General features: G+C 43.3%; 1 protein-coding gene across 1 annotated transcript in view; it reads left to right on the top strand.

The window, feature by feature from the left end:
- sema4f (sema domain, immunoglobulin domain (Ig), transmembrane domain (TM) and short cytoplasmic domain, (semaphorin) 4F) overlaps positions 1–20,326 on the top strand; it is a 56,151-nt gene extending 35,825 nt beyond the window's left edge. Inside the window, exons 2-15 of the mRNA XM_083992872.1 lie at positions 6,670–6,812; positions 7,177–7,236; positions 12,301–12,402; positions 13,290–13,401; positions 13,514–13,633; positions 13,756–13,910; positions 14,005–14,186; positions 14,581–14,722; positions 14,825–15,032; positions 15,271–15,380; positions 15,508–15,653; positions 16,723–16,778; positions 16,878–17,068; positions 18,824–20,326. Of these exons, the coding sequence (XP_083848998.1) occupies positions 6,670–6,812; positions 7,177–7,236; positions 12,301–12,402; positions 13,290–13,401; positions 13,514–13,633; positions 13,756–13,910; positions 14,005–14,186; positions 14,581–14,722; positions 14,825–15,032; positions 15,271–15,380; positions 15,508–15,653; positions 16,723–16,778; positions 16,878–17,068; positions 18,824–19,552 (2,456 nt within the window). The 3' untranslated portion in view covers positions 19,553–20,326. The remainder of the gene's footprint in view (positions 1–6,669; positions 6,813–7,176; positions 7,237–12,300; positions 12,403–13,289; positions 13,402–13,513; positions 13,634–13,755; positions 13,911–14,004; positions 14,187–14,580; positions 14,723–14,824; positions 15,033–15,270; positions 15,381–15,507; positions 15,654–16,722; positions 16,779–16,877; positions 17,069–18,823) is intronic.
- Positions 20,327–21,878: the final 1,552 nt, after the last annotated feature.

Below are 21,878 nucleotides of genomic sequence, written 5' to 3'. Positions count from 1 at the left end.
GTTTATTTTATTTTTTTAAAAGGCTGAAATTGGCCATGACCACAAAAGAGCCGTCTGTTATGACCCCTGCCACATACACATTAGACCATGTGGTGTTTTTTGAATCCAAAACTGGAGAAGAACATGTGGACTAGAGATATACTGTATTGTCTAATGACCAGATGCAGACCAAACTATTAATGTGTATTTTTGTATTTTCAGTTCAAACTCTGAAACCTCCTTTGTTGAACGCACCACCTCCCCTTTTCTTTTGCTTGAACACACTCTAGAAACGGCTCAGGGGACAGGATATGCCTGAATAGCTGACGTCCGTCATCAAACTGAGGACAATGAACCACTTAGGAACAATAAGAAGGGGTTAACAAAACCTTATAGTCACACACATTCAACATGAGCAGTGTTCATTGTCTGGGTGCTCTTTTTTTTGTTTTTATTCAAATGAATCTACTGTTTATAACAAGGCTCATCATATCTGTGCTGCATGAAAAGAATACAATTTCATTTTGTAAACAATGGCTTTAAAAGCCTCAGACACCTGTGACCAAGATGGCTGCTGTAGCCTACTGCAGAGCGCTGATTGTGTGCATCCTTCAGAGTTATTGCTATACACGTCCCCAAGATGCAGTTAATCCCAAGAATGAGTGGGCAGTGTTTTTCTGCCTTGGCTGCAATATTTACAGTGTTGTAACCAGCTTGGGCCACATTGTATTGCGCTATGTTTACATTATGCAAAGTTATTCACCTCTAAGTTGATGTCTGCATATTTTTTTTATACAATATAATTTTAAAAAAAAGTTCAGAGACAGCATGTGGCTCAAAAATAATCACAGAGGAGAAGAACATTGAAGTACAAAACAGCCCTGTCAACACCAGCCTCCAGACTAATTATTTGCACCACTTTTGTTCCAATTTAAAAATCACACTGGACGTTTACAGCTGTGTACAAATTACAGGCTCTGTCTCCCAGGCTGCTGTCGCTCATCATGATGCATGTTCAAGTGTTAGCGTGCAGCATAGGAGCCTGCTAATGGCCCCGCAGTCTAATGGGACAATCTGCCAAGAGCCGCTTTATTCCTTCAGACCTGTGGAGAACGTCTGACCCCCGACTGTGGCTGAACAATTCTGAGGAAACAGCAGCTGGAAAATGGCATTGAGTGGATGATAGGATTGTGAATGCGTATTTTCTGCAGAGAGCGCGGCTGTGTGGATCATGCAGCTGTGTCCTGTCTCACCACAAGAGCTCAGTGTGTGTGTGTGTGTGTGTTCAGAGACTGTGGGGGCAGGAGCATGTGTGCGTCTCTCTGCATCTTTTCTCCCCATCCCGTCAGTTTTGATTGACAGATTAAGGAGTGAGGTGTATAATTTATCACTTCCTGGTTGGTCCTGCTCTACAGTTCCCTGCGGCCAGAGACCGAGGTTGATCCCCCAGAGCAAAGGGCAGTTTATTAAACCCTTAATGGACACGCCACACACACACACACACACACACTCACACACACACACACACCCTGTTGGTCCCTCACCCTGGCTGCCTCTCAGTCATGTTTAATGTATAACGAATGAATGATTCATGGCAGGGGAGAGGATTTTGTATTTTAGGACTACTTATTCATTTATACTCACACCAGCCCCTTTTTAAAATTATACCCTAGGTGTGATTTTTATTTCAACATGTAAAAGGTCACTGGGTTTATCTAGACACATAATCTAAATCATGCTCAGGTCCTCTTCATTTCCTGTTAATCCTTCTTTTCTTTTTTCTTGTAGTCTCAGTTATGTGCATGTGATGGCCGGCTGTCTCACACACCAGCACCCCATTCAACATTAAAATTTAAAGCTGCTCTAGTCAATATTTTTATATTATGACTTTGTTGAATTGGTGCGTTCAATATCAAAGTCGCTGCATAATAATGAGTAGAAAAATAATTTGGCAACTTCGCTCATCTCTGCAGAGCATTTCTTCAGTTCTTTCTCTTGGTTTTATGGTCCACAGATTTACTGTGTTGTTTCGCTCTCACTGTTCTCATCAGCTTTGTTTCCAGACACAGCAGGCAGTGGTGGAAAAGCGCTGATTTACCAACTGTTTGTTACCGGCTCAGAACTAAAGTGCAAAGGTAGCGACTAGCTGGGGAAGCTAATGGAGCATTTAACAGCTAAAAAGCCCCGTAGTTTTCTTAGGAGCTGATCAAAATGAATGCTAATGTTTCTCTAGATGCGTGTCCAGGTAATGTATTTGCTAGTTTACAAAGTGATTGTTGTATTTACAACTTGTTGTGCTGCCCCCATGTGACCAAAAAATCAGTGAATACCAGTTTTTAAGGAAAGCACTTGTTTCTTTGACATTCAAAATTTCAAAAAGAAGAAATAGCAAACACAGACCGGGTTCACTCAGTGTTTTTCCACCTAAAGTAACATGGCTTTACTCTGGCTCAATCATGAAATCATCTCCAGTTAATCTGTTACTCCAGGCAGCAGCTACACAGTGGAGGCCTGTTAGTCAATTCACTGTGCAATGGAACCATCATCCCACTTTACTCTATAATAACTGTACATGTTTTAAACGCCATACAATAAAGGAGACATATTATGTCCCCTTTCCACAAATTAAAATAGTTCCCAGGTGTCTTAAAGACATGTCTGTGACATGCTTTGGTTAAAATACCACAAGGATCAAACATCACAGCTCTTTTCATCCTCTCAAAACAGCAATGTTCAGAACGGCTGGTTTCAGTGCCTGTCCCTTTAAATGCAAATGAACCACTGCTTGCCCCGCCCCTTCTACTGGTCCCAGGTAGGGGTGGGATTATGCAAATTCGAATCCTAGATACATCACTGGAAGACAACTGAGGGAACAGCTCGTAAAACCACATGGATTTCAACCTAGGGAGCCTGAAAATTACAGATTCTTTTTGTAAATTCTCACATTTTGGGGGCCGGAAGGCAAGACAAACACCCAAATATGTCCCCTTTAAGATCCTGTTGCAACATGTGTCCTTTTAGTAATGTTGCCAGCAGACATAAACATCCGCACAAACACACATCACACATGCACACATGAATGGACACGCAAAGACACTCAGACCGGAGGTGATATTTGACACATGGAGAGCTGCAGGCTCCTGCTGTTAAAGAGGAGATGTTAACCCGACCTGCAGAGCATCGTCTCTTCCTCCTGTCACACACGCCAGCTCACATCAGTTCATAAAGGGAGTCTAACAAACAGCGACGTCACATCATCATGGAGATAAAAGAGATAGAGGAGATGGAAAACAAGATATTGCATGTTCTGTTTTTTTGTCTGCGTCATGCATCAGGCCTTTATTTAGCCTGGATGTATAGGGTTAGAAGTGTGTGTGTGTGTGCGACTTTGTGCGAGGAGGGCAGATGGTGTCGCTCTAGGAATCTTCTCTCTACATTAGGGTGCACAGCAGGTGGTGTCCCCATGTGCATGTGCGCATGTGTATATGTGTGTGAGAGTCCTACACAGCCGGTGAGGACCAGTTTACAAGGACATCTCTCCAGACCTCGCCCGTGGCCTGTGTCACTAACACTCACGTCTGCCTTGCTGTGTGCGTGTGCATGCATGTGTGTGTGTGTGTATCGGCCTGGCGAGAGAAAACAGGCTGTAAAGTCGGTGCGAAGAAGCGCTGATCAGAGGCTGCAGGGTGATGAAAGGATGGACGGATGACAGAGCAGATAGAGAGAAGCGACGAAAGTATGAAAAGAAAAGGACTGAGAGTGAGACTTTGAGGTTTCTAATCGTTGGCTCCTCTCATTTGCTTTGATTGACAGATTGAGGAGGAGAGTGTTTGTTTCATCAGCGCAGGGTGTGTAGGATGCAAAATTACAATAACTTAAATAAATGACATCATAAAGACAGATACACACATCATCATTGCTGCAGAGTCGTCACCTCACCTACCTGTAGTTTTGCAGCAGCTCCATTCATATGTGCATCGTGATTCAAGTAGCTCTGTTGTTTGTCCATGTAATTTGTGAAACAGTCATCATGACACACTTGACCTTTGTGAAGTGTATGTGTAAAAGCCACAGGTGAACGTTCCTCAGTGCTCACATAGAGACAACATTATCATCATGGATAAACCCCCTGACAGGGAAAAATTCTGGAATATGAGCTTTGCTGATATTCTAACACTTTCCCATGAATATTGGGATATTTTATTTGTTTGGTATATGTTACGATCAGTGAACAAGTGAGAACCTTTTGCAATAAACTGTTGTTTCTTTGTTGGTACTGTATGTGACTCTTTTGTATTGTATTTGTTTTAATTTCACATCACATGTTCACTTTTCTTTTCTTCTTCTTTTTTTCTTTTCTTTTTTTACTTTTCCTATAACTTTAGCAATTAAACTAAATCGTTTCTACAGATTCAGATATTTCATTCATGTACTTAAGACAGAAAAATATGTTACACATGAGCAGTTGCAACAGATGTACATGAAAGGGAACCCCAAAGAAGCAAAAAGTGCTTCTAAATAGGGGACCCAGTGTAAAGTTATTTCAAAGTGTCTTTCCCAACACTGCACATCATATCAGTAGTGACATCGCACCCAAACAAATGGATGCATGTGTGTGTGTGTGTGTGTGCACCTCTGTCTGTCACACTACAATCCCCCTCCTCACATTGGCTGGTTTTCAGGAAGTGGAAATCCTGGGCTGGCAAATCACAGCTCACTCACTGTCTGACTTGCCTGGAGGCTTTTAGCTGAGCAGATGGCTTCTTAGTGAATGAGAAATGACATTCATGTGAAACGTTACGGGAAACAGACCCAGACTGACTGGATGAGGGAGTGGGGATGGAGGCAGTGAGGGAGGGGGGGGCAACTGTCTGTGATTTAGTTACAGGCAGATGTCAGCGTGTTGGGCTCTTTTTTCATTTCACAGAACAGCACAGACGAGCTCTAAGTGGAAAACCATGTCCACTCCAGTTCAGCGCCACTTATCAGAGCATCCTGAAATTCTGACTATACTTCTGACTCCCCCTCCTCCACAGCAGGGACAGACCATAGTACCCGTTTGAATCTTTTAGCCGACAGCTGCTGAGGTGGAGGTCATGTGCCTCCAAATTCTATTTCTGACCTTCAGGGGATCTTCCCTCCAAACATTTAGGTGAATACATGGATGTTGTCATCTCATCTTGTTACTGGATACGAAGCCTCTGCTCCTTTGTGTTTGTGTTCAGCTGTTGAATACAACGTGTCACACCTGTACCTGCACAATAATACAGGGTGTGTTGCATGGATGTGCTTTTGTTCTCTGTTGCTCTACTATAAAATGTTCCATATTGTCAGTGAGGTAGAAAAACCCTTTATGGAGAGGAATCTCTCATCTAATATTCATTAGTAAGTTGATGTGTGCACATTATGTAGAAGAGTGTGTGTGTTTATAGAGGGCGGTTAGCAAATGAATATTAAAATGTGTTAAATGGGGGCTATGCACACATTGAAAGAGGCTGTCCTCCCCTCATTAGCTTCATTTAACACTTTCAATTGAGGAGTTTCTGTCTATTTTAATATTAAGACAATCATTAGACTCAAAAGTGCACAAATGTGTGTGTGTGTCTGCTTTTTTACAGTCATTAGTCATGTGACGGTAATTGCACAGTGAATAATGAGTAATATGTAAGATGTAAATTAACGTGGCAGCTTTTAATCATTAACATCAGTATTTAATCTATCCCATGATGAGTTCATCTGTTGCACAGTGTGGTCCTTTGTTGCCTGTGCTGAGACTGTGTGCGGTGTGTACATCTGTGTGTGTGCGTCTTGATTGGGATGCGGTTTGGCTCCGAAACCAGTAAGCAGCAGTTACACTTTCTTTAGAAATGAGACTGTCTCTGAGAATTGTATCTGTGAACATGTGTGGCTCTCAGTTTTTGTGATGGTTAGTAAAGGATGTCAGACTTAGAAAAAACACACACATGCATATGCACACTGCCTATGCACATATAAACACACACTCTCTCCCCATCACTCCAAAGAAGCTCAGTACACAGCTGTGTGCAGCTTGGACATGACACACACACACACACACACACACACACCTACACACACACACACACACACACACACACACAGCTGGTGGGGAGGGAGCCTGCGAGAGTAAACACGAGCGGAGACATAATTCAAAAGCTTCTGGGATTCTACATGCGATAGTTTTGAGATTAAGAAGACACATAGCTGAGAGATTACACTTGATTTATTATGTGAAAACATAATGAATTATTTATTGTATATCATGGTTGTGCATAATTTATTTTATAGTTTTTTCTCTGCAGCAGTAGATCTGACTCTGAATTTAAATATAGGAAGGGAGTTTCAAAATAACGGCATAAAGGGTTTTTCTGTGTTAATGAAAAAGGAAAAAGTCACATAAACAGTGAAACTGTTAATAAAGAAACAGACTGAGGGATTACAGAGTGTTGATCTGCAGCTCTGATTGGCAGAGGGCAGGGTGAAACAAGGGTTACTCCCATCTCTCTCCCGCCAGCCCTCATCTCCTCATCTTTTACAACCCCACATGGTTATTCTTCATCTCATCCTGTCAGCCATCTTTTCTCAGATTAACCCTGTGATCGACAGCAACGCTTATTCATCGTCCAAAAGAACAGAAAAATCTCACCATTCCCTCATTTCTTCTCTCCACAGACATCCTGGATCCAAGGAAGTTTGGGGGCGTGACCAACTTCAGCACCTTCCTGCTGGACCGACCGTCAGGCATACTGTTCCTGGGAGCCAGGGACGCAATACTGTCTGTAGACACCAATGATCTGAGCAAACCACCACTCAATGTAAGGACTATGTCTGTGTGTGAACAACTGTGACATATTTGCAGAGCAGTTAGTTAATAGAGATATAAGACTAATACAACATGGGACTGTTGGCCCAGATTCAGAATGTAAAGTGATGTTCCCAGAGTTAAGAAATCAATTTGACTCACTTTAAATGCATGTATCTGAGTCTATAAGGCCTTTTTCACACAGGATGCTTCAACATGTAACAGTCGGAACAACTCAATCAAATGAATGATGGTTATATTCCATACATCTGCTTCAGTCTGTCATGACTTCCTCATTAGAGTATTACTTTGGAGTATTTCTGAATGTTTACTGATTGACAATAACTTATCTGCCATTCTCTTTCCTTGTGATCCAGATTACTTGGGATGTGCCGGAGGAGAAGAGAAGGTCCTGTGTGGCAAAGGGAAAGACGGAGGTGAGAGCTGTGTGTGTCTGTGTGTGTATAAATGGTTGCAATCAATGCAAAGTACAATATTAAAGAGGAACTATGCAGGATTTTTAGCTCAACTATGTAATGCTACACTTTCTCCGAATTAACAGCTCTGGAGTAACTGTGATGGTCAAATAAATGACTTGGGAGAATGGAGGCTCTCTGCCTTCCACTTCTCTTGGCTGAAAAACAACTTTGCAAGATCAGAGCCGCCGCCCCGGTGTCCTATCTGTGGCACCGCAACACAAACGCGCCCTGTAACCTGTAATCTCTTGTTTATGACAGATAAGACTACACAAATCATAACATCGTATATGATTATAACCACCGCTCTATTGATTGCTTTCTCACCGGTGTTGTTGTAAACAAATGCACATGGCCAAGAGGAGGGTTAGCAAAACAGAGGAAAAGCGACCAGGCTTGCATAGTTCCCCTTTAATTCCTAGAGCTGTAGGAAAGGTGCAGCCTGGCACAGTGTCTGTCTGTTTGTGGAGTGGGGAGATTTACAGTGACTCAGTATTTACAGTAACTGTCTCTTCCAATAATCCTGTTTTAATGATGCCGTACTGGAACATCCAGGAATATCCTGGAAAGAAACCACAGCAGACATTAAAACCACTGTAAAGGCTTATTTGTCCTTAAGCTGTATTGAGCCTCTGTTGTAGGCTATTTGTGATTGGGTTTTTAAAAGCTGCTTCTCTTCTGGATCTAGTTGCAACCTGTAAAGTCCCATGATTCATTAAGTGCAGAGTCAGAGTGTCAGTGGTCTTTAGGATTTTGTCATTGACTATTAAATGATTTAAAAATCAATTTGTCCTTTAATGTTAACAGCTTACCTAAATAGATGTGGTAAAGGCCTGGAGGGACTCCAGTTGTTATAAAAACGTTTTTAAATCCCAGTCCCACAGTCATGTAGTAATATTAATATTTTATTGAATTATTATTGTTATTATTGTTTACAAATGTCCTCAGTCATCTGAAATGTGGCGTTATATGGGCTCATATTGTGTGCTACTGCATGTGTTTGTGCATGTGTGTGTGTCATGGCCCCGTGCTGGCCTGTTAGGCATCGAATGCAAAGTTCTGGGACTTATGCCAGGATCTCATCAGGGGTGTGTGTGTGTTTGTGTGTGACTGTGTACATGTCTACCTTTGTGTGTGTGTGTAGAGAGGGTGTATGTAAGTCACAGATGCCCAGTAACTGTCTGTGGAAACTGATTAAATAGAGCATACTGTACACTGAAGCTGTGCCTACAGGGCCTCAACCAAACAGCTTAACAATAAACTAACTGTACACTGGGGCTGCATTTTGTTGAGTAACGTCTTACTGACTGACTGGTTCTAACGGTTTGCTGAGTAATGTGAAGCTGTGGTAGAAAACCCAGAGTGTGTATTCACTCTATTATAAATCTCAAAAATGCAAGCAATGAGGTCAAATCAGAAGATAAACAAAGCCAGTGGAAGGTCAGGGTTTTAACGGAAGGGAAGCGCAATTAGTCTTGACCTATTTTACACAATCGGCATTGGGGAGGTTTTCTCGCTTTCCTAGTGTAAAGGGGGGGAAGAGGTGAGAGACTGATAAAGGCAGGAAAGAGAGCGGTTGTTTTTTTTCTGAGACACTGATTACAAGATTACACACGTGACTCAGAGGGATTAAGGAGAAGGAGGGAGCAGAGAGGGAAGGAAACAGGAAGAGGAAGAACCACAGACAGACAGTGGAAGGTAAGGAGGGACGAGGAGGAGAGAGAAGACTAGAGAGACAGGACAATAGACTCACCAGGAAACTACCTTGAAGCTGGCCGAGGGAGAGGCAGGGCATGTGCGTGCATGTCAGGGGGCGAATCAGGGCAAGTTGTGTATTGCTTCACTCACTGGCATCACCATGGTCTTACCTCACACTGGAAAGATTATACTGGTGCACACACTTCTACATCCTGACTGATAAACGACTTCGATATTTTGCTTATAAGCTCAATCATGTGTCAATTATCAATTATTTTTGCGCCCTGGATTTTCGTTTAATGCACAATCAACAGTATCAACACTTTTTAAAGGGACATTGTGTAACTTCTCCTATATTTATTTCATTCAAAAGTCTGTTTTTCATTAATAAGTAATCACCCCCATCAACAAAGTGAAGTGTTCCTTTCAGCTCTGAATTAGCCGTTCATATCATTCATATCTCCATGGAGCGGGTAAGCTCGGTGCTGCTGCCATGTCGTGTCTCCATGTTTTTACGTTCAGTGGCAGCGTGACGGTAGGAAACCACGGAAACTCAGCGGAGACACCGGAGCTGTCGGCTCAGGTCGAGGTGGCGTCTGTGAAAAGTCACCGCGGTAACGCAGTGAGGAGGAATGGAGCGTTACACTGATGCTGCATTCACCTGCAGTCGGGCAGACGGCCGTCGCTAACAAACCAGATGTCATTTTAGTCACAGAAGTCCAGAGAAAGCCGGTAAAACGTGGGTCAGGTAAACAATACGACATCGCCATGGCAACATATTGTCACGTGTATTGTTTTGCCTCGTGCTGACGGACCACTTGTTTACATAGAGGCTTGTTTATGCCGTTACATGCAGCGGTTGTCGTCCGTCTGCCATCTGCCCAATTTCACGTGAATGCAGCATGAAAAATACGACTGAGTTGCTTGCGATATACAACCGCAACGCTAGATGGGAGTAATTCCTACACAATGTACCTTTAAGGTTAAAGTGATTGCTATGTTATGTTATGTTTATTTTATTTGATATGGACATCACAAATACATTGAGACTGTTCCAATGGACAGACCAGATGCTTTGCTTGGGTGTGTTTAGCACATGTGCTAATTTTCAACACCAGTCCATAGGCGGCTATTCTAAAAACACAGAGCATATTATCAACAATATGAGATAAAACCAAGTGCATGACACAACATCACAACAGTATGCTAATCTAAAAACACAGCACAAGATCGGCGAAAGGAGATGAAGCAAACAGAAATCATTAGTAATATTAGTAACAATGAGAAAGTCCGTATTTATACATGTGAGCATTGTTGTTTTGCTTTTAACCATGCTTTTAGTCCTCTGTTAAAAGAGTTTGTATTAGTCTCCAGTTTCAGGTGAGTGGGTAAAGTGTTCCATAGGTTAACCCCTTGTATTGAGAAGGCAGACTGTCCAAATTATGTTGTACACTTGGGAACAATGCAGTCGCCATTGTAGGAGGCTCGTGTGTTAACTTGGCTTGAGCTCCAGCATATTTTTATCAGTGCAGAAAACAGGGGTGATACACAGTTATGAAGACATTTTAAAACCAGTCTGATGTTACAGTAAATTATAAAGTTTTCAAATGCAAGAAGGTTGTCACAGTGGTGCCATCTCATTGGTTTTTCCATAAGTTTTATTGCTTGCTTATATATTGCTACTATGGGTTTCAGAGTGACTTGAGAAGCTTGTGATCTTGACGTGATGCAATATGACAAGTGAGAAAGAATCATAGCATGCATGTAGAGTTGTGCAGCTTTACATGACAGGTGTCTTCGGATGAAACGAAAACAGTTGAGGTTCGGTTTAACCTTCTTGCAGATGTAATGCACTTGTTTATCAAATTTTAAATTTCTGTCTAGTATAATCCCCAGATATTTAACCTCATTCATCACAGTAATTAGTTCATTTTTGATCTTCACCTCAAACAGATCGTTCACAGGCTTATTGCGAATAGAAATACACATAGAAACTGTTTTTTTGACATTCAGGGTTAAGTGAGTTGTTGCGAGTTCGGAATCAAATACTAAAGAAAAACACAGTGAAGAGAAGATGGCACACAGACACACATATTTAATTCTCTGTGATTATTGCTAAATTGCCCTCAGTAAGTAATTTTCTTTTGGTAGAAAAGCTTTTAGATGTGTTTGGTGGCAAGACTTCATTTCTCCTGTGAAGCCACAGAAGCTTTCAACTTGAAGAAAGAATAATTAGGCTCCATTGTAACAGGGAAGAGAATTGAATAGAACCAAGTAGAACTGAACAGAGCCATTTGATCCACCCATATGCCAGATTGTGAATGAAGCTTATTAGTATGAATGGGGTTAATATGGACCCATGAAATAGTTAATCCCAAGCTGATCCCATTGTTAGCAGCCTGAGCTCTGCCTCTTTCTCTCTGTCTCACGTGGAGCTGTTCCACTGTGGGAGGGGTGGGGGGGTGGGGGGGTGTTGTGGCAGTGCTGGGTGGGGGGGGGGGGCTGATCTTGGTGACATGATCTGGGCATCAGAGAGGATCAGGTCCCAGGGGAGGAGGTGACTCAGGCCCGGAGCTCATCCAGGATGGCACGCAAAGACTTGACACACACATACACACACACACAAGCTTACACAAAACTACCTGTGTCATGGTTTCATGGTAACTGGGGAGGGAGAGCGGGGGTGTGTGTGTTTTTTTCCACAACAGCTACAGAGAGAGAATACAAAAGAGATAAAGAAGAAAAAAAGGAGGCAGGGTGCAAGACATCATGGTCGATGTGTGTTTATTCAGAATTATTTATGCATGAAAACGAGTGGTGCAAGGTTTCAGATGATGTGTGTGCAAGTCAGAGTGTGTGTGCATGTGTGTGAAGTAGTAAGGGTGGTCTCTGCTGGTAACAGTGGGGGTCTCAAGTGTCTCTACCAGCAGTGGGGGTTTCCAATTTCCAATCAAAACCATTGATACCGCAGCTGTTCTCAGAATCCACTTTGGTTTAAGGCCAAAAAACAAACACACGTCACGTAGCCTATGTTTCTAAAACTAAACCACAACACAAAGACTCCCACTGAAGGTTTTTAAGTTTTAACACACAGCTGTAGATAAATATGAGCACCTGAATTGCTTTATATTTATGTGGTTACATGTCAGTTTAACAGTACATCACACAGTTATTTATTTTAGTTTCTGTATATTCAATATGTTTTTATGCCACTGTTCCTTTAAATTAAAAAGATACTGTTAAAAATGTTGATGTTTATTCCAGTTTAGGAGACTGATGCTGGGTTTGAGTTTGTCTTCATTTCTGAGTGTGTGTGTCCCCCTGCAGGCCGACTGTCACAACTACATCCGCCTGCTGGAGTTTCTGGACGAGGGACGACGCATCTATGTGTGTGGCACCTACGCCTTCGACCCCCAGTGTGCCTTCCTGGTTAGTTTATGTGTGTGTGTGTGTGTGTGTGTGTGTGTGTGTGTGTGTGTGTGTGTGTGTGTGTGTGTGTGTGTGTGTGTGTGTGTGTGTGTGTGAGAGGGGTCATCCATCAGTTTGTGAGTGTATTCATTTGTGGCTGAGATATTACTGGGGCAGATCCGTGCCTGAGGATCTTCCGATGTCGCACACGATGTCACACACAGCTGTAGCACGCTATCATTTCACTCTGGTGTGTGTGTGTTTACTTGCACGCGTGCCACTGTACATGTGTTTGCGTGTATGTTGGCACCCACAGTTTGTGCACCGGGAGCTGTTGATAAATCCCCATGACAGGTTCCCACAGCCATTCACACCCCAGACCTACATCAAAGGGACAGGCAGAGGAGCACACACACACACACACACACACACACACACACACACACACACACACACACACACACACACACACACACACACGCATGCTGTTAACCTCCCACTGCAGTGTGTTTACTCACATTTAAACTTTTCAGTCTGTCTGAAACTTCACTCGCCCACTTCTCTCTGGTGCCAATCAACCATAATAAGCTGTTAGATGTTTTGGTCCCAGTGACATTTTCCAGCCGGGACTTTTTTGGGTTGAAGCCACTGAGGCTTTTTAAGATAGAGATCAAAATTAGTCATCTAAAGTCCTTTAAGCAGCACAGTTAACTGAAAAACAAACATATAAGTGTAACGGAGGTCCGCGGGTATAGTCACAGTGTGTCGAAATTGTCGAAGTATAGAAATTGTATAAGTATGTATTTTGTTTTCCACTGTTATTAATTTAGTAAAATGAATAATCCTCATTAAAGCTGTCATTTGTTTGTGTTTCTAAATTCTCTGTCTCTTCTCCTGTCACCCTGAAGGAGCTCTCCACCTTCACCCTGGAGAGAGCGGAGGACGGAGGAGTGAAGATGGAGACGGGGAAGGGCAAGTGTCCCTTTGAGCCCAGTCAGCACTACACAGCTGTTATGGCAGGTAAGTGCTGTGATTGGCTGTTTGTTGACAGGTTGTTATTCTATTTCACTGTGCACTAACTTACTTCTTGATCTCTTCCTTTGCCTGTGTGTCTGTGTGTGTGTGTGTCTAGGCGGTACCTTATACACAGCAGCCACCAGTAACTTCCTGGGAACGCTGTTCGACATTTCCCGGGCAACAGGCCCCGAGCAGGAGCGCATCCGAACCGAACGATCCATCAACTGGCTCAGCGGTGAGAAACGCTAACACACAAGTTGTACACCATAACCACAAACACACTTTCACTCTGCATTTCCTTTAAAGTGCTGCTTTCCCACAGGAATACGAGTAAAGTTGAGTCTGTGTTATTTTTAGATCCAGAGTTTGTGACTTCAGTCTTCATAGAGCAGTCTGCCGACAGCAACCCCACAGGAGATGATGACAAAATCTACTTCTTCTTCACCGAGGTGGCCAAAGAGTATGACCTCTACACCAAGGTCAAGGTCCCGAGGGTGGCACGGGTCTGCAAGGTAACCCAGCGTCCTGATGATGATTGATTGATACATAATTTGCTTTGATTGAATTCCCGTGGAGCTTACTGTACCGTTCTCCCCGTCTGCTCAGTCTGACGTGGGAGGGATGAAGACCCTGCAGCGCCGCTGGACCACCTTCCTCAAGACCCAGCTGGTGTGTGAGGACAAACCCAGCGGGCAGAGATACAACATCCTGACTGACGTTTTCACCATGCAGCACACAGAGGGAGACCCCAGCAGCACACACTTCTACGGACTCTTCACCTCCCAGTGGTACGAGGAGGAACCAGAGCCTCTGTCTTGGGTTTTGTAGTATTTTGGGAACACAAAATTATGTATTTTCCATACAAAGATGCTACTACAAGCTGTATTCATTCCAATGGCATGTTTGTGCTCTTCAAGTTACTTATAGAATAAGACCCAGCAATCAAAATGTTCAAGTTAACTTTTTTTGATAGATTATATTTGGACTTGGGGGCAAAAATAGTAAGAGTAAAAAGTGATACGTTGTCATTTTATAGTGTCTGTGTTGGATGTAACTTGGAGGACTGGGATTGGTACTCTTATGTCTAACAAGGCAATTTATATTGAACATCCTTAGAAATTAATTTTAAATATGACCCTCTCCCCTTTTGTCTCTATCTACCATGCTTTTTCTTCTTCATAGGCAAAACGAGGAGTTATCAGCAGTGTGTGTTTTCAGTCTGTCTGACATCAACAAAGTGATGGATGGTCCCTTTAAGGAGCTGAAGAAGACCTGCGAGAACTGGATCAACCCTGAACCGGTCCCTACACCAAGACCTGGACAGGTACCAATTAGTTTTCACACAGTGCTTCTTATTACTGTACATTCTCCCACACCAGCACCAACACTCTGCTTTAATCTCCCCTTTCCTCGACCCTTTTCTTAGTGCTTAAACGATGCATTAAAGGCTGAAGGATTCGAGTCATCCCTCAAACTCCCGGACAAGGTGCTGACGTATGTGAGAGATCACCCTCTGATGGAGAACAGTGTTACTGCAGCGCCTCTGCTGGTGCGCAAGGGAACCAAGTACACCAAGCTGGCTGTGACAAGGACAGGCCAAGAGCCAAGAGGGACAGTGCTGCACCTTGGGACAGGTGAGGAGAGATGGAAGGAGAGTACATGAAAATATAACAAGAGATTAAAATGACAGTAAACACAGGTAAAAGTTGTTAAAGTCTCTCTTATTGGACATTTGAAATTGATCAAGACTGTACAGTCTTCCTCAAATTGTGTCAATGATGATCATAAATATGGTAATATGATTTAAAAATGAAACAAAACTAAATTACGTTATGATAAAAAGACTGATCACCATGTGTTTGTGTGTTGCAGATCGAGGGGAGCTCCACCAGGTGGAGGTAGTGGGCCAGAATGCCACTTTGCTGCAAGAGATTCCTCTGTTCACCCCTCACGAGCCCGTTAACAATATATTACTGCACAAGGTAGATACATGCATCTGCACACACACTTCACACACACACACAGTCATGCATATACAGTACATACACATCTGCAGTGCCTATTTATTGCTCAGTGATTCTGCAATGGCTCCTTGTGTGTGCTGTGCAGGGCCAGGCTCTGGTGGGCAGTCCTCTGTCTCTGGCTCGGGTCCAGGCTGAAGGCTGCGCTCTGTACCCCAACTGTGAGGTGTGTGCCAGAGCCAGAGGCCTGGGCTGTGAGTGGGTGTCAAAGGCCTGCAGGAGAACAACAGCAAAGTGAGTACCTCAGGAATATCACAAGAGAACTGGAAGACTTCCAGCCATGGAAAATCAAAGGCTAACTGACCCATATTTTTAAACACTACATTAGTCTTTTTGTGCATACAGACTAATCAAACCCTCAAAAGACTCTCCCTAGACCTATGGCACACTACCTTATAGTAAAACACTAAAGTAATGTAGCAAAGGAAACACACTGATTTAACTGGTCAAACATTTATTGATTAATCACTCAAGTTATCAGAGGCAAAGAAAAGTCTACCAGCAAAAGAATGCAACAAAGAGTTACACTTAAAGGAGAATTCCGGTCATTTTCTAAGTAACGCTCTACAGCTCTAGGTCCTCGAGTGCGACCATAGGAAAAAATCTGAGAAAAATATGTGCAGACTGGACCTAGCTCTCCTCCTGCTAGCTGCGCTACACTGCAGTTAAACAGCAAAGTAATGAGGGCAGTTCTTCTAACTGCGACTTTGGCCTCTATATTATGCTCAAAATATCACTACAAATGCTTTGCAGCATCCACCAGTTCCTTACAACACAACACTGAGTGTGCATAACTCCGTTAATATGAGAGAGCAGTGTTAACATGTGTTTTTATCACGTACTTCAGTTTACTCTAGCTTCCTGGGTAGACCTTACTAGTCGACTGTCGAGCTTGGGACTGTTTCCATATCAACAAAGACAAAAACGTGAGGAAAACATGGGAAAAAAAAGATTTTGGGTGTGGAAAAAGGCAGTTATATTCATATTTAGCTTTTAAGTGATATTTTGAGCATTATATAGAGGCCAAAGTCATGGTTAGAAGAACTGCCCCCATTACTTCACTGTTTAACTGCAGTGTAGCGCAGCTAGCAGGAGGAGAGCTAGGTCCGGTCTGCACAGATTTTTCTCGGATTTTTTCCTATAATCGCACTCGGGGACCTAGAGCTGTAGGGCGTTATTTAGAAAATGACCGGAATTCTCCTTTAATAGACTAATGGATTATTTGAGAATGAAAGCTACTATACTCTCTACTCCTACTAAGCCTTTGAGTCGCAAGTCTGACTACATTTGTGTGTGTGTCCAGGCCTGGTCCAGGTGATACAGTGGACGATGCCTTGAGGAAATGTGATACCAAGGATGGTAAGTACCCTGCTGCTATTCATGAATTTAGAAACCACAGCCTCCTCAGGCTCAGTGAACACACACCTGCTATAACTTCTGACTCCCTCTCTCCTTCAGAGCGTTGCTCCCCACTCCCCAGGGAGCTGCAGGTTTCCATGGGTCTGCGCCTCCTGTTGCCATGTGTCCAGCTGTCCCCCAGGCCCTGCACGTGGGACCATCCTCCCCACAGACTCACCAGGCAGCACCACTCTGACCTGGAGGTGACTGTCACCAACGAGAGCCTGGGAAAATACACCTGCACCTGCCAGGTACACACACACACACACACACACACACACACACACACACACACACATACACATACACATACACAAACACCACTACCACTGCCTGCAGAGATACAGTATCTCCAAAAAGTGAGTACACCCTTCACTTTCAGCAACCATTTTATTACGTCTTCTCATGGGACAATACTATAGAAATGAAACTTCAATATAACTTATAGTCAGTGTATCTTGTATATCTTTACTATCCACTGAAAATAATTCAGCACACCACCATTATTGTCTAAATGGGTGGCAACACAAGTGAGTCCACCTCACAGTGAACAGACTGACTTGAAGTAGTGTGTGGCGTGTCAAAGTCAAAAGTCAAGTCAAAATCATTTATTGGTCTCCCGAAGGAGAAATTTCTCTCGGACAGAGAGCAGTGCTGCGTCACAACAAAGACAAAAACAGTACAGGGGAGAAGCAGCAGAGAAGTACTAAAAACATACAATAAAAACCATTAAAGTGCAATATGCCTCAGAAAAGTACTAGTGGCAGATGTGTGTGCATGTGTTCTGAGCACTGACAGGTTGACCTCCTACTTGTTCTACCTCTGCAGCAATGCTGGCAGAACTCATGCGTCTGTTTTTTGAAGCCAACTTCTAGATATGACGCAGAGCACAAGGACTCAACTTTTTTTTTTCTTCTTTTTTTAAAATTATTATTGGCAACCAGAGAGTCAAAAATAATAAAACATGATCAAATTAATCGTAATTACCAATACATTTTTCAGTTCATATAAAGTAAAAGTGAGAGAAGAAGAAAAGGACTCAACTTCTTTGGTTGACCCCAGTGAGGCCTGTTCTATGTGAAAGCCCTCTTGGAAAACCGCTATATGACTGTGGCCATCGTGCTTTGAGTCAGTTTCAGGGTGTTACCAATCTTCTTATAACCTAGGCTGTCTTCGTAGAGAACAAAAAGTCTATTTCTCAGATCCTCAGAGACTTCTTTGCCATGAGGGGCCATGTTGAACATCCAGTGGTCAGTATGAGAAAATTGTCCCCATAGAGCCAAATTTAATAGCTCTAATCCAGTGGTTCCCAACCTTTTCTAGCTTGTGATCCCATTTTGACATTTCTGACGACCTCGTCAATCAAGATGCGCCAGCTCAGATATTTTTATATGCTGCATTTTATTTGAACTCAATTTAAATTCGAGAAAGTGAAAGTATAGAATACAGTTGTTTAGGATTGTGTGTGGTGTTTTTAATCATAATTTAAAAAGAATAATAATTAGTTTAAAAAATATTTTTATCAGTCATTTTTTTTAAATCAATTGCTAGACATTTCAGGCGACCCCATTTGAGTTCCAGGTGACCCCACATGGGGTCCCGACCCCAAGGTTGAAAAACACTGCTCAAATCCATGACACACAAGTTTGTATGGTCCAGTCAAGCATGAAAAAACATGGACATGAGGGATAGGACAGGTGGCTTTGCATGTTTAAATGACATATATAGGTATCACTAGGGGTATACTCACATGTGTTGCCAGCTATTTAGACAGTTATGCCTGTGTGTTGAGTAATTCTCAGTAGATAGCAAATCTATACTGCTATACAAGCTGTACACTGACTACTCTAAAGTATATCCAAGTTTCATTTCTGTATAGTGTAGTGGTCTCATGAGAAGATATAATAAAATGGCAGCTGAAATGTGAGGGGTGAGATACTGTATTTTCCTGCTAGGTGATCTGAACAGCTCAGTGAGCCTCTGTTTGTCTTGTCTCTGTACTCCAGGAGGTGGGAGCAGGTGGCAGAGAGCCGTCCCCCTGCCGGAGAGCGATCTACCAGCTGACAGAAAAAGCCCCCAGTGCCGGAGGGGCGGTGGCGGCGGGCGGGGGCCGTCACGTCCTGGCCATCTACATCCTCTTCTTCATCGGGGGTTTGCTGTTCGGGGTGTTCCTCCTGTACTTCATCAGCCGCCGCCGCAGCATCAGCCGCCAGGGCTGCCACCTGCCGGATAATTCGCTGTCGTCAGAGAAGGGGCGGGACTTGCTGGGCTCCTCGGCCACTCCGCAGTCGCCCAGCAGCGCCAGCTTGATGTCGGAGGGATTCCGGCTGACGGAAAAACGAAACGGGACGACGACCTCGACCACGACGACCACCCTCCTCAGCAACCAGGGTAACGGTGGTCCCCATGGTAACAGCTACAGCGGCACCCTGATCCACAGCAACCCCAGCAACGGGCATGGGAACGCCATTTATGCCAACTGCAACACAAGCGGCAGCGGGCTGAAGTTTGCCTCTGAGATTTTAGCTCCAGACATGCTGGACGGAAGGACAGGGGAGAGGGAGAGGGTGAGGCCCGAGGGGGGGGAGAGGGAGTCGGGGGAGGGGAATGAGATGGATGAAGCTCTGGGCGACGGGTTAGCAGACGGAATAAAAGGACTAGAGGAGGAGCTGGCCAGCTTTCCCATGTTTAAATCACCAGCGCCACTGGCTAAGTGTGAAGAAAGCTCAATATGACAAGGTGAAATAAATATATTACACCATTATGCATCCTCCACAAAAACTGAACTCGGATGGGATGGATGCAAAATGGCTACTGCCAAATGCCTTTGAACGGGAGCTGTGGCACCAAGAGAGACTACAGAGATGAAAGAGAAGTATATGATAAGTTTATGTCTGAGGATGCGAGAGAGACACGTGAAGAGAACGTCTCAACGGTGTTGGGATGAACTACTTATTGTGAGTCACTCAGGATGAGAGCCACAGCTAATCAATGTATCAGATGTAAATAAAAGTGTAAATATAAGCAGTCTGAAGCCGACTGCAGACATGAAAGTGAGCATGATGTTGCGCAATTCAAATGTTACAAAGAATCAAAGATGACCTGTCCTTGTGTGTGGACAAAAGCCATATTGTCTTTCCCCTTGACTCCTGTTGTTGTTAGCTCTCTAATCCTCTTCTCATAATGGCACTGCAAAAGAAAAGTGCACTTTGACTCTTTCAGCACCTCTCTGTCTCTGTATTTATTTCTCTCTCTGACACACTGCTCAAATTTCAGACCCTGGTGGGTCCAAAAGGCACCAAAGGACTGCTGAGCCATAGCCCAGTCACTGTCAGACTAAAGAACCAGAACTTCAGATGGCCTCCGAGTGACCACGACAGGGCTGTTCCTGCCTGCACTGCCACAGAGGTCACGATGGACGATAGGTTCAAGGTCACCTATCAGATCAGTGCCCGTGTGTGGAAAACTGACAGCTGCCCAGATGTGTCACTGATCACCTTCACCATCACTGAGACGGAAAGCAGATGATCTTGAAATGAATGTTTAGTTCATTTGCAGGATGGACCTTAACCAGACACAAACCACCATCACCTTGTTTTGTGAGTGTGGGTTTCAACATAAAAATGTATCGGTTTTGTCATGTTGTTTTGTAATAAAGTCTAAAAAAAAGTTGCTGTTACCCTGGTAATCACTGTTCCCATGCTTTGTGCTCTGAAACGTCAAAGACTGCGTCCTCACTGTTCAGCATTAAATCATATATTGCTCATGTATTTGATATAGTGGATGAGTCTCCCTGTGCCTGTGTGGGTTCTCTGCAGGTTCTCCAGCTTCCTCCTGCAGTCAAAGACATGCACATTATTAGGTGGATGGAGACTCTTAATTGCACATACATGTAAACACAAATGCATGAGGTGGTTTGTCTCTGTATGCCAGCTCTGTGAGAGTGGCAGCTGACTCCAGCCCTTCATGACCCTGCACAGATGTGTGGTATAGGCAGATGGATGGATGCTGAGTGTCTTAGTGTAGAAAACCCAGAGACACTGGTTAATAAATCTTAGTTTTTTTCTTTTTTTTTAAGTTTACACTCCTTGTGGTGTTAAACTATTGAGATAAATTCAGAACAGAAACCCCAGAGATTCAAGATTCAAGACAACTTTATTAATTAAGCGTTTCTTAGACTCTTACAAGCAGGCTGGGCATAACGACACCCTGAAGGCAATTGGAAGTACTCAAAGTACTGTGATGTCCTTATGACCTGTTGTTCCCATAGAGAACATAAATCTCTCTGTTTAAATTCAGTAATCTTGGAGCAAGTTTTCACAACACTGTTACAGTTAAGACTGTTTTTATCCTTGAGTGACAGGTTATTAAACCAACAGATAAAAGAGTAAGTTAAAAGGCTTTCAATTAAGGACTGAACGGACTGTCACTGACAGAAAAATAATGTAACATCCGAAGGAGATGAATCCTCTGCTGTCCACGTCTGACCAATGCCCCAGTGTTTACATCCCATTTAAACTGGTTGTCAAACACATACCTAGATATTTGAAAAAGCTGACAGCTTCAAACTCCTCTCCATCTATGACACTCCCAGTGAGGACCCTCCTGTCACGTCTAAAATCAATTATCATTTCTTTGGTTTTGGATGCATTTAACTTAGCACCAATTTACATATGCAGGGAGAGCCACATCATGGAAACACACAAAAGCTGTAGACAAATGCATTTCAGGCCCAGTATAATTCCTCTACATGAGAAGGCCAGTTACTTCAGTATTTGTCCAAAATGACATTCCCTTTCCATAATTAGTCTAGATTAAATCCCAGTGTACCCAGGGGGCAAAGCAAAAAAACGGACACGGAGCGTTGTAAAAGGTTTGACACCAGAAATGATATCTAGGTACTTCAAGGATTAAAACCTGGGTGGACAACCCGGTCAACTAGCTGCTGGAAAGCTACAGGGGCCAAAACCCCTTTCTTGGGTCATTTTGCTGGCGAAATGATGTAAATGCAAATATTTAGGTACTACAATGGCATAAATAGTCATACAACTATAACATTTG

The sequence above is a fragment of the Trachurus trachurus genome (genome assembly GCF_905171665.1).
Source record: "Trachurus trachurus genome assembly, chromosome: 18".
Lineage (NCBI taxonomy): Eukaryota > Metazoa > Chordata > Actinopteri > Carangiformes > Carangidae > Trachurus > Trachurus trachurus.
This window is presented reverse-complemented; position numbering and strand designations above follow the sequence as displayed.